The sequence below is a fragment of the Macrotis lagotis genome, chromosome 5 (assembly GCF_037893015.1).
Source record: "Macrotis lagotis isolate mMagLag1 chromosome 5, bilby.v1.9.chrom.fasta, whole genome shotgun sequence".
Lineage (NCBI taxonomy): Eukaryota > Metazoa > Chordata > Mammalia > Peramelemorphia > Peramelidae > Macrotis > Macrotis lagotis.
This window is the reverse complement of record NC_133662.1, coordinates 20125083-20137649: the sequence shown is the minus strand read 5'-3', so window position 1 is coordinate 20137649 and position 12567 is coordinate 20125083. Positions and strand designations below refer to the sequence as shown.

The 12567-nt window shown below is 32.2% G+C and overlaps 1 protein-coding gene across 8 annotated transcripts in view; it reads right to left on the bottom strand.

The window, feature by feature from the left end:
* UBR2 (ubiquitin protein ligase E3 component n-recognin 2) overlaps window positions 1-12567 on the bottom strand; it is a 157516-nt gene that overhangs the window by 89758 nt on the left and 55191 nt on the right. For 7 of the 8 annotated variants that reach the window (XR_012478543.1, XM_074236965.1, XM_074236964.1 and 4 more), the window contains 4 exons: window positions 12432-12562; window positions 11535-11673; window positions 10994-11056; window positions 53-173 (listed from right to left, as the gene is read on the bottom strand). Coding sequence is in view for 7 of the 8 variants with exons in the window: in XM_074236965.1 (XP_074093066.1) it covers window positions 53-173; window positions 10994-11056; window positions 11535-11673; window positions 12432-12562 (454 nt within the window). In the remaining variant the exon portion in view is untranslated. Of the gene's footprint in view, window positions 1-52; window positions 174-3420; window positions 3512-10993; window positions 11057-11534; window positions 11674-12431; window positions 12563-12567 lie in introns of those variants that run through there. The other variant, XM_074236969.1, reaches the window with a different exon arrangement.

The window sequence follows — 12567 nt, the reverse complement described above, 5'->3', positions numbered from 1 at the left end:
AATGATTTAGATATTGCTACAACATTTAGCACATTATTAAGAGATAATATACCTGAATATCCAATAATACTGCCAAGCCAAGTCAAAAGCTTCAAACCAAAACTCTGATGTGCAACAATAGATGAATGCATAACTTGTACTTTCAGTGGTTTAGTCTGTCGGCTGGTATTTCTCTTAAAAAGAAAAAGCAGAATGAGTAAGATAACTTAAAGAGAGATTTGAATAATCATTTTATTTAACATAGCAATGATCTTTAACTTTTCAAGACAGTAAATGCCCAATTCTTAAAGGCCAACATTATTTCAGTGATACTGAATAGATGAAAAGCCCCAATTGCAAGAAAATAAAAACTGCAAATAAATTAAAAGGTTCTTGATATGAATGCTAAAGCATTATAGTTAAACCATTTGCAAAAAAAAAACCCTTTGAATTTGATGCCCAAAAGGAAAAAAAAGATATAATGTACATAAAAGCAAGATTATAGCACATTACTGGGAATGAGTTAAATAAAAGAACTGGTATAAGAACTGGGTATTTGTGAATGGAAAAAGAGATGATCTATATGTATATTAATACATGTAATGAGAGTAAGAGATGACAGAGAGGCAGCTTAACTGGTACATTTTTAAACAACGATAGAAAAATATTAACATTGAAAGAGTAAGAGTAAGGCCTCTTTTGTGTGTTAGGTAGGTTTATGAAGGATTATGGGAAAACAAGGGAAAGAATCATAAATCAAAAAAAAGATCTTCATTGACAGAAAAAATTATTACATTGATGTATAATCATAAATTCAAGCACAAGACTGTGTATGAGTCAAGATATAACATGATTACTATACTTGGCTTATCTCTTAATATTTTAGAGTTATTTGCCATTAAGGTCAAATACCTGCTCAAATTACAAATATATGAGAAAAACTACTATAGAAAGTTGGTCCAAACCTAAACAGTTTTTAAAAAATCTTTAGTAGTACTTCTACAACTTTTCCTTATATGTTGACCAAAGTGCCATTTTAAAATCCTTTATGCAAATGTTTATGCAGTCAATGTATCAATATATGGTAAAAAATAAGTTGTTATGTTCATAGGAAAGATTAATGGTGAACAAACTCAAATAGGTTAAAATTTCAAATGATCATCTGAATAATTCACCCAAATCTATGATAGTATCAACTTTTCAAATTACATTCTAGACAAGGTACTAATAGGTCACTTGAGTTTGTTTATAATATAGTCAACAAAATTTACATCTCCACTTTTAAACATTCTACTGCCTGACATTTCCCTAAACTTTATTAAAGAAATTTATACAAAAATATTCATAGCAGCTTTGTTTGTGGTAGCAAAGAATTGGAAATCGAGTGAATATCCATCAATTGGGGAATGGCTGAACAAATTATGGTATATGTATGTTAAGTAACACTGTTCTATTAGAAACCAGAAGGGATGGAGATTTCAGAGAAGTCTGGAAGGATTTGCATGAACTGATGCTGAGCGAGATGAGCAGAACCAGAAGAACACTGTATACCCTAAGAGCAACATGTGGGTAATGATCAACCTTAATGGACTTGTTCATTCCATCAGTGCAATAATCAGGGACAATTTTAGGGTATCTGCAATGGAGAATATCATCTGTATCCAGAGAAAGAATTGTGGAGTTAAAACAAAGAACAAAGACTATTACCTTCAATTTAAAAATAAACGTGGTCTTATATACCACATAATTTTGCTATCTCTAAAGTTTTATTTTTTACTCAAGGATATGTTTTTTCTCTCAACATATTCAATTTTGATAAATGTATAGCATGGAAACAATGTAAAAATTATCAGACTGCCTTCTGTGGGGGAAAAATTGTAAAATTCGAAACCTCACAAAAAATGATAGGTAGAAACTACTATTGTATATAGTTGGAAAACAAAATATTTTTTAAAAAATTAATTCAACTACAAGCTCAAAAATATGTGATTTATTCAATGGATTTTGAAGACAATCTTGTTATTTAGCGCCTAAATATATATTCCACATATTATTTTCTGATCACTGTCAAAGTTGCTTTTTCACAGGTAAATATATTTGAATTAATATTTCCATATTGGTCATGTAAAAGAGAACACACACAAAAAAACTTAAGAAAAATAAAAGTTTAAAAAAGTGTGCTTCAATTTGCATTCCATTTGCATCAAGTTCTCTGGAGGTGGATACCATTTTTCATGATAAGTCTATCAAAATTGTCTTAGATTATTCTGTTAAGGAGAATACCTCAGTCATTCACAGTTGATCTTCATACAATATTACTGTTATTATATACATATTCTCCTATTTCTATTCATTTCACTTTGCATCAGTTCATTTATAAATCTTTCCAGGCTTTTCAAAGCATCCTACTAATCATTTCTTATAATACAATAGTATTCCATCACAATCACCAACCACAACTTGTTTAACCATTCCCAAGTTGATGACTATCTCCTCAACTTTCAATTCTTTGCCATCACAAAATGTGCTGCTAGAAATATTTTTGTACAGATAGGTCCTTTTCCTTTTTAAAACTTTGATCTCTTTGGGATGCATACTTAGTAATGATATTGCTGGGTATCAAAGGGTATTCTCTTTGGGATAGTCTCAAATTGCTCTCCAGAATATTTGGATTAGTTCACAACCCTATAAACAATGTATTTGTGTCCCAATTTTCCCATATCCCTTCCAAGAACTGTTATTTTCCTTTTCTATCATATTGGCCAGTCTAATAAGTGTGAGGTACTATCCTTAGAGATGTTTTCATTTGAATTTCTCTAATCAATAGTGACTTCAGCACTTTTTTTCATTATTACTACAGATAACTTTTGATTTCTTCTTTTGAAAACTGTTCATATCTTTTTAATTTATCAATTGAGAAGTGATACCTTTATCAAAGAAACTTGTTATAATTCCTCTCCCTCAATTTTCTACTTTGTTTCTACTCTTGCCTGCACTGGTTTTGTTTGTGCAGAAACTCTGCAATTTAATGAAATCAAAATAATTCATTTACATCCTATAATGCTCTCTATCTCTTGTTCTGATCTTTCTTATTTATAACTTTGTTCCACTCTCATCCCAGTGAGATAGACATGACCTCTAAGTTGTCTTGGCAGGGAAAATTGTTTCACTTAGTCCTTTTGTTGGTTCTGTGACATCAGACTTTGTTTTGGGGCATTATTTTAACATTATTTGAACAGGAATTTGTGAAAGCTCAGATGAGCTCCCTTCATTCCACCAATTTTAGTTTGTTGTTTTTTTAAGGCAATCATTCTCAAGCTAAATTTTTCTTTTTACAAATATTTATCTTTTTTTTTTTAATATTTTGAGTTCACAGCTGTCCCTCTTTTCTCCCAACCAACATTTGATACAGATAAATATGTGAAACTATACAATACATACTTCCATGTACCAGTTCTTTCTCTGGAAGTGGATAGCATCTTCTTTTACAAGCCCTTTGTAGCTGATTTTTTAATCCATATTATTAAGAATAGTTTGGTCCTCATGGAAACAACGTAAAGACTGGCAAATTGCCTTCTGTGGGGGGTGGGGGGAGGGAAGTAAGATTAGGGGAAAAATTGTAAAACTCAAAATAAAATCTTTAATTAAAAAAAAAGAAAAGAAAGGTCACTAAAGGAGAATAAAAGAATAGTTTGGTCCTTCACAGTTACTCTTTGAACAATTTTGTCAATACTGTATACAATGTTCTCTTGATTGTGTTCATTTCACTTTTCAGTATTTCATACAATTCCTTCCATGGTTTTCTAAAATCAACCTGATTATCATTTCTTATAACACAGTAGTATTCTGTTACAATCATATATCAAAACTTATTCAGCCATTCCTCAATTAATGAGCATGCTCTCAATTTCCAGTTCTTTGCCACCATAAAGAGAGCTTTTACAAATATTTTAGAATATATGGGTTCTTTTCCTTTTTTTCCTGATCACCTGAGGAAACAGACCAAATAATGGTATTGCTGGGTCAGAGCACATATATAGAGTTTTAAAAACTTCTTAGGCATAATTCCAGATTGTTCTCCAAAATAGTGGATTAGTTCACAAATACTAACCATAGGGGCAGCCAGGTGGCTCAGTGGACAGAGCACTGGCCCTGGAGTCAGGAGGATCTGAGTTCAAATCTAGCCTCAGAAGCTTACTAATTACTTAGCTGTGTGACCTTGGGCAAGTCACACAACCCTATTGCCTTACCAAAAAAAAAGAAATGAATACCAACCATGCATTAGTGACCCATTTTTTCCACTTGGAAAAAATTGCCTCAATCTTAAAGGTGAGAAATGATAACTCAAGGTTGTTTTAATTGCATTTCTCTGATCAATGATGATTTAAAGCATTTTTTCATATGCTTATATAGCTTTTATTTCTTTTTCCAAAAACTGCCTATTCCTACCCTTTACCTTTTATCAGCAGGGGAATGAATCATATTCTTATAAATTTGACTCAGTTGTTTATATATTTAAAATGAGGCCTTTATCTGAGAAACTGTCTATAAAAATTTCCTCCACCCCAATTTTCTTTTTTTCCTTCTGATCTTTGCTACATTAGTTTTATTTTTATAGGCCCTTTTAAATTTAATTTTATGTAATTCTCACCTGGGTTTAGAAATCTATCTTAACATACAGGATATAGGAGGGGGAACAAACAAAAAAAAGAGGGACTAATAGAAGGGAAAGCAGATGGGGGGGAGGGGCGGGAGGAGGCCAGAAGTAAGAAGTCTTTTGAGAATGGATACAAAGAAAGGAGAGAAAGGGTATGGTAACTGGGAAAATTAGGATGGAGGGAAAATACACAGTAATCACTGTGAAAAATTTGTTTTTACAAAAAAAATGGAGTAAAATTTATAGAAATAAGAGCCATACTTCAGTTGATAAACGATCAAAGCATATGAAAAAACACTTTTCTGATAAAGTAATCAAAACTATAATCCTATGAAAAAATGCACTGTCATGATTGATTAAAGAAATGTATATAAAAACAATTCTGAACTATCACCCCATACCCATCAGATTGGTTAACATGACAAATGTTAGAGGGGATATGGGAAAATTAAAACACTAATAATGCACTGATGATGAAGTTGTATACTAATTCAACCATTCTGGAACAATGGAAAAAAGACTATAAAATCATGCATACACTTTGGCCAAGCAATACCACTACTAAGTCTACATTTCAAAGAGATTTTTTAAAAAAAGGAAAAGGAGACTATGTAAAAAAAACAGTATTTATAGCAGCTCTTTTACTGGTGGCAAAGAATTGGAAATTGAGAGGATGTTCATCAATTGGTGTGATAAGTGATTAGTTTTCATTTCTATATTACTTATGGGAAACTGAGAAAAGTAGTTTATATCTTACAGAGAAACAGGGAAGATGAAGAAAAGAGCTAAAGTGACAGAATCTGAGGAATGTTGGCTTACCGATGTAAATCAAATTAATTTACATCTTGCTGCAAAAAAAAAAAAAGATTATCCCTCTATAGAGAAAACGGGGATTGACTGGCAAACAGGAAAGCACGGTGAATTAGAGATTAAACTGGCGCCAGTAGTCAGATTCACACATCTGTGTTATCCCTTTCAAAGACCTGGCTACCAAGTTGTGGGGAAAGGGAGGTTCAATAAGGAACTTGAACCCACATGGGGAGAGAACTGGGTACTCTGGCTAGGCCTTTGACCTTGGCAATACCCAGTCAATTGAGGATATGGGAGGGACTTGTGTTTTTAGGCAGGAGAATAAAAGTCATGATTTCATATGCCACATGCACCGATTTCTATTTTTGGAGACGTGTTCTTAAGGGTGTTTCAATAAAGAATCCACTTTCCTTCACTAATGGCAATTCTGACGTCTTAAAGGTGTTTGTTTCTTACTACTGGTGAACAGATAAAAAAATTGTTGTACATGATTGTGACAGAATACTATTGCGCTATAAGAAATAACAAGCAGGATGTTCTCGGAAAATCCCAGAAAGACATAAATGAAATGACAAAAGCACAACTAGGAGAATATTGTATACAGTAACAATAACAATAATAATAATAATAATAATAATATTTATCCTTCATTCCCAAAGAAGACCATGATATCAGGGAGGTGATGCCATGACAAGCACATGGACTGGATTTGAGTGAGAGGATTCTGTGCTAAGTCATCAGTCTCACTTTCTCCTCCAAGCACGTCTGGATCCAGTAGCCAGACACGAAGCAGGACGACTGGAGATGACCCTGGATGTGAGGCAGTCAGGGTTAAGTGACTTGGGTAAGGTCACACAGTAAATATCTGAGGCTGGATTCGAAATCCCATCCTCCAGACTCCAAGGCCACTGTTCTACCCACTGCACCATCTAGCTGCCCATATGATACAGTTAGAGCAATACTGTATGAAGATCAACAGTGAATAATTTAGCTATTCTCAGCAATACAATGATCTAAGACAATTCTAAAGGACTTATGATGAGAGGTTCCATCTCAAGAGAAAGAACTGGTGGAGTCTGAATGCAGATTGAAGCATACTTTTTTCTACTTTATTTTTTGTCTGTGTTTTCATTTATAGCAAGATTTATATAGAAATGTGTCTTGCATGACAACACAAGTATAACCTAAGTCAAACTGCTTGACTTCTCAACTGGGGGGATAAGCAGGGAGGTGAGAAGGGCACGGGGTGTGGAGGCGGGGAAGAGGCATGGCATGGGCAGGAAGAAAAGGAAAGGATGGAATTTGAAACTCAAAATTGGGGGGGAAGAATGTTAAAATTGTTTTTACATATATTTGGGGGTAAATATTAAATTACTTATTCAATGTAATCAAAATCACTCATTTTATATGCCACAATGGTTTCTATCTCTTGTTTATTCTTATTCTCCTCATAAATCTGATAGATAAAATGCTCCATGATCTTCTAACTTATTTACATCTCCCTTTATATAAAGATCTATTTCCATTTTGACCTATCTTAGTAAATGGCATAAGATATTGATCTTATATCAAGTTTCTGACAAATTTTTTTTATTAAATAGTGAGTTCTTATCCCCAAAGCAGTGAGTTCTTATCCCAAAAGCTTAAATCTTTACATTTTTCAAACCAGAAGATTACTATAATCATTTACTACTGTGCTTGACCACTCTGTTCCACTACATTATTCTATTTCTTAGCCAGTACCAGATAGTTCTTCTTTGTTGTTTTTTTTTTTTGTTTTTTTTTAGGTTTTGCAAGGCAATGGGGTTAAGTGGCTTGCCCAAGGCCACACAGTAATTATTAAATGTCTGAGGCCGGATTTGAACTCAGGTACTCCTGACTCCAGGGCCAGTGCTCTATCCACTGCACTACCTAGCTGCCCCCAGTACCAAATAGTTCTGATAATCACCACTTTATAATATTGTTTAAGATCTGGTACTGCTAGAGAAAGAACTGTGAAGTTTGAACAAAGACCAAGACTATTAACTTTAATTTAGAAAAAAACCCTGATATCTTATTGTCTGATCTTGCTATCTCTTATACTTTATGTTTCTTCCTTAAGGATATGATTTCTCTCTCATCACCTTCAATTTGGATCAACATATACCATGGAAACAATGTGAAGACTAGCAAATTGCCTTCTGTTGGGGGTGGGGGAGGGAGTAAGATTAGGGGGAAAATCGTAAAACTCAAAATAAATAAAATCTTTAAAAAAAGGAAAAAAGATCTGGTACTGCAAGATCTTCTTCCTTCAAATTTTTTTCCAATTAATTCCTTTAGTATTTTTGACCTTTTGCTTTTCCAAATGAATTGGGTTATAATTTTTTCTAAATCAATAAAAGAATGTTTTGGTAGTTTAAATGGGATGACACTTAATAAGTAGATTAGCATAGCTAGCATTGTCATTTTATTATATTTGGCTCAGTTCATCAATGAATGATTACTATTTTTCCAATTATTTAAATCTAAATTTATTCATTAAAAAAGTATTTTATAATTATGTTGATATGTTCCTGGGTTTGTTTTGGCAAGTATACTTCAAAATATTGTATATTGTCTATGGTTATTTTAAATGAAATATCTCTACCTCTTCTTGCAGGGCTTTGTTGATATACAGAAATGCTGATGACTTATTTGGATTTATTTTACATCCTGCTACTTTGTTATAATTATTTATTGTTTCAATTAATTTTTCAGTTGAATCTATAGGACTTTCCAAGTATACTTTTATATCATCTGCAATTTCTCATTGCCCCATAAGATACTTTCAGTTTCTTTTTTTTCTCTTATTGCTACTGCTAGAACTTATAATACATATTGAATAACACTGCTGATAATGAACATCCTAGTTTAGTTTCCTCCTGATCTTACTGGGAAGCTTTTCTACCTTACCCTCATTATAGGTAATGCTTATTGATGCTTTTATCTGGATGCTTATCATTTTAAGAAAAAAATTCATGTATACCTAGGTTTTCAAGTATTTTTAATAGGAGTGTTGTATTCTGTTAAAAGCTTTTTCTAGGGGCAGTGGATAGAGCACTGGCCTTGGAGTCAGGAGTACCTGAGTTCAAATCTGGTCTCAGACACTTAAGAAATTACCTAGCTGTGTGGCCTTGGGCAAGCCACTTAACCCCATTGCCTTGAAAAAAAAAATCTAAAAAAAAAAGCTTTTTCTGCATCTATTATGTTAATAGTCCTTATACCGAACCAGCCCTGCATTCATGATATAAATCTCATTTGATCACAAATGTATAATTTTTGTAATATATAGCTAGTCTCCTACCTAATATTTTATTTGGGATTTTTACAAAAATATTCATTAGTAAAACTAGTCAATAATATTCTTTCTCTGTTTTTCTTCTTCCAGGTTTAGGTATGATACAGAGAATTATTAATATAAGAAATTTGTAATTAGAAACAAATTTTGTAATCTTTTATGTTGTTAAATTTTGTTAAAGTATATAATTCTAACTCCTGGTGTTCCATTGTTAAATGTAAAATATGTACCCTGTCTCCTCATTCCCAACCCTAACTTTCAACCTTCTACCTCGTTTCAGTAACATAAGGAGGGGAGGGATATCCCAGATAATGGACAAGACTATAAAAACCTGGTCTAAACTCCCCTCTAGGGGGACAACCTTCTTGGCCCAGTCAGGTCTCCCCATATGTCTTTCTCTCTCTCTCTTTCCTTATATATCTCTCTCTATCTGTCTCTTTCTCCCAAGCAACCTCTCTGAGCCTTTTGATTTTCATTTCTCTCCTCAAAGTGTCTGTCGCTTCTCTGGGAGGAGAAATGGTTTTCTTACATTCAGTTACATTAAACTGACTTTTAATATTTAGAATTTTTCAATGGGGAAAGGTAGTAATTTGTTTATTCTAACTGTATATTTGATAGTAAAATCAAATATTCCTTACAATTAGTGATTCCTCATTGTAAATTTAAATAGGGGGAGGTGTTAATTTGTTCTTTTTCAAATTCTTTTAAATTACATATTAAATTCATTGATCTCTTCTTTATTGTATTGATGTAAGCCTCTAGATATAAATTTTCCTCTAATTAATGCTTTTGCTGCATCCCATAAATTTTGATATGTTGTCTCATTCTCTAATAAAATTATTTCCTTGACTTGTTCTATGATCCACTCATTTTTTAAGATTAGGTTATTTATTCACCAAAAACTTCTAATCTTTGTTTCCATGGTCTTTTATTAAATGTGATTTTTACAGCATCATAATCTGAAAAGGATGCCTTTAATACTTCTGCTTTTCTGTAATTGACTATGAAGTTTATACCCTAATATGTGGTCAATTTTTGTAAAGATGCCATATATCACTGAGAATAAAGGTATTTTGGTAAAAGTACAAAAATGTACTATTTTGTACTCATTACTATACACACTCAAATATCTGAATATTTGATCATCAAAACTGGTGCCTCTTCATATTGCAGATGGGGGTGTAATGTTAAACTTAGAATATAATTACATAAAATGTAATAAGAAGTCTTCTACAATGATTAATATGGAAATATGCTTAATAAAATTTTACCTGCATAACCTATATCATATTATTCACTGTCAAGTGGAGGGGGGAGGGAGAAAAACATGGAAGTCAAATTCTTACAAAATAGTGAATGTTGAAAATTAACTATGCATGTAATTAGAAAAATAAATGAATAAATTTATATTTTAAAATGTAACAAGAAATTTTAATGATAGATAAAACAATGAATAGAGAATTTCTAAGAAACTTCAAGCTGTCATGAGGTTCAATCTCATCAAATTTTATAATGAGGAAAGAGAGTCACTAATTGTAAGGGATATTACGCCTATTTGAATAACAATATTGTTATTCTAGTATCAAGTGTGCTATTAGAATAAATAGCAAATGTCCTTCCACCATACATAAGATTTTAGAAGCAAGAAAGACAGAGTCCTCTTGAACTGAAAAGTCTGGCTGCTAGTATATCAACTGAATTCCCTACCCATGGGTGCTCTAGAAACTTTTCCAGAGGAGCAATGATCATTCTGACAGAAGACCATTATCCTGCCATAAGATAATATTTTTTTAGGTTTTTTTTTTTTTTTGCAAGGCAAATGGGGTTAAGTGGCTTGCCCAAGGACACATAGCTAGGTAATTATTAAGTGTCTGAGATCAGATTTGAACTCAGGTACTCCTGACTCCAGGGCTGGTGCTTTATCCACTGTGCCACCTAGCCGCCCCCTGCTATAAAATATTAAAGAAGAGGAGGAGGAGGAAGAAAAATAAGCCTCATCTAAAATTTGTACAACCCCTAAATCTCGATTATCACTGTGAAATAACTGGGGTAGGGGACAGAGAAGAGAGATAGCTATAACAGATAAATTCAATAATTAGAAATACTTAAAATTTTGGGGTATAGTAAACCTTAAAATGAGAAGCTGAATTAAGCCCATTTAAAAAACCCAATAAACTCTGGAATTGCTATCCACTACTAACATAGAATAGAATGGTGCTGATATTTCTTACCACAATCACTGATTTTGCTTGTTCACAGTACTGGAAATCTCCATATCGAACAGACCTACGTCCCTTAAAATAAAAAAAAAAAATTAATTATTGTAGCATAAATTCGAACAAGAAAAAAATGTTAAATTTTTTTAGGATAATATTTCACACAAGTAGTGGCTCTGAACTTATTAGATAGAAAACAAATTCAAAGATGTGCATGTCAAATCTTTTAAACTTTTTAAAGTTCAACTCAATAATTACATCTTAAAGTACAATAAAGATTAAATCTTTCTGACTTAATTTTCTGATTCAGCAAATGAGAACTTTTACTCCCTGTTGGGATAATAGCAATATTATATCTTCTATCTTCCAATAATTTTAGTATCAGGGAGCATTTTGAAATTATTTAATAATTTGTGCAGAATTCCATTTAGAAAAAAAGAAAAATAGCTCAGATGCACTGTAATTCTTTCTGAGAAAAATTATAGAAAATTAAATGTTAGAATTATCTTTAGAAGATCCTCTGTTTTACATTATTAATAATAATGAAATTACTTACATCTCGATCTACTGTGGTTGCAAAGCCAATGGCTTCTTTCTGAGTGCAGTTAACAGCTTTCTGAAGAGTATAAATTACTTGTTCATATGTATGAACTTCATCATTAAACAGCATGCAATAGTAAGTGTCACTTTTCCCTCTGTGGGATTAAGAAATCATGTAGTTACTGGTTTCTCAAATCTAAAAAATATTTATTTTAGTTACACACTAAGTGGAATCATTAAGTCTAGATTTTTATTAGTTCTAAAAAAAGTCAAGATGAAACTAAAATGATAATTTAGTTTTTCTATTTAGCCATGCAGAATAAAAATGTAGTAAGTTCAAAAATGTATTGGTTATATTGCTCATTGCAAAATCCCTTCTAGTTGTCTACATTTTATCCTGTTCCAGTTGCTGAAAAAACTAAATAAGACTAAAATCATTATTTCCTCTCTATCATGTGAATACTTGATTCTCTGGGATATAAATTCATGGTTTAGATTCAATCACTTGCAATGCAAATGGTTTAGATCTTCTAAAACCTCATCTTAAGTCCTGTAAAAATAAAGACAAATGTTTTATCCACGGTATTTTTCAAGAGAAAAAACTAAAAGGAATCAAATACAACAATGACTCAAAATGGGTTAAACTTTTCCCATCATTCCTAGTTTCTCTTAAAATACAAACCTGAAAATCTAAACCTATGAGTTAATCTGACTGTATATAATTTGATTCAATAACAGACTGATAGTTAACGTCTATTTTATTTTCATTTCTTCCTGAGCTTAGAAGCCCCTTGAAAGAGCTTCTAAGAAAAATTTCTAGGTATTATAAGTCCACTAATGATCTCTATAGAAAAGATGCATTAAGACTCCCACAAACACTAAAACACAAAGTATAAACAAATTATATACTTACACCATGTCTAAATCTGGTGGTAGTTCATTTTCTTTCTCCCATGTTAATATATCTACTGCATAGCGAAACATGATTGTAAAAATGTTGTACGTTCTCGCGATCATATCTTCTGTTAAATGTACAAGAGGATCCTGAA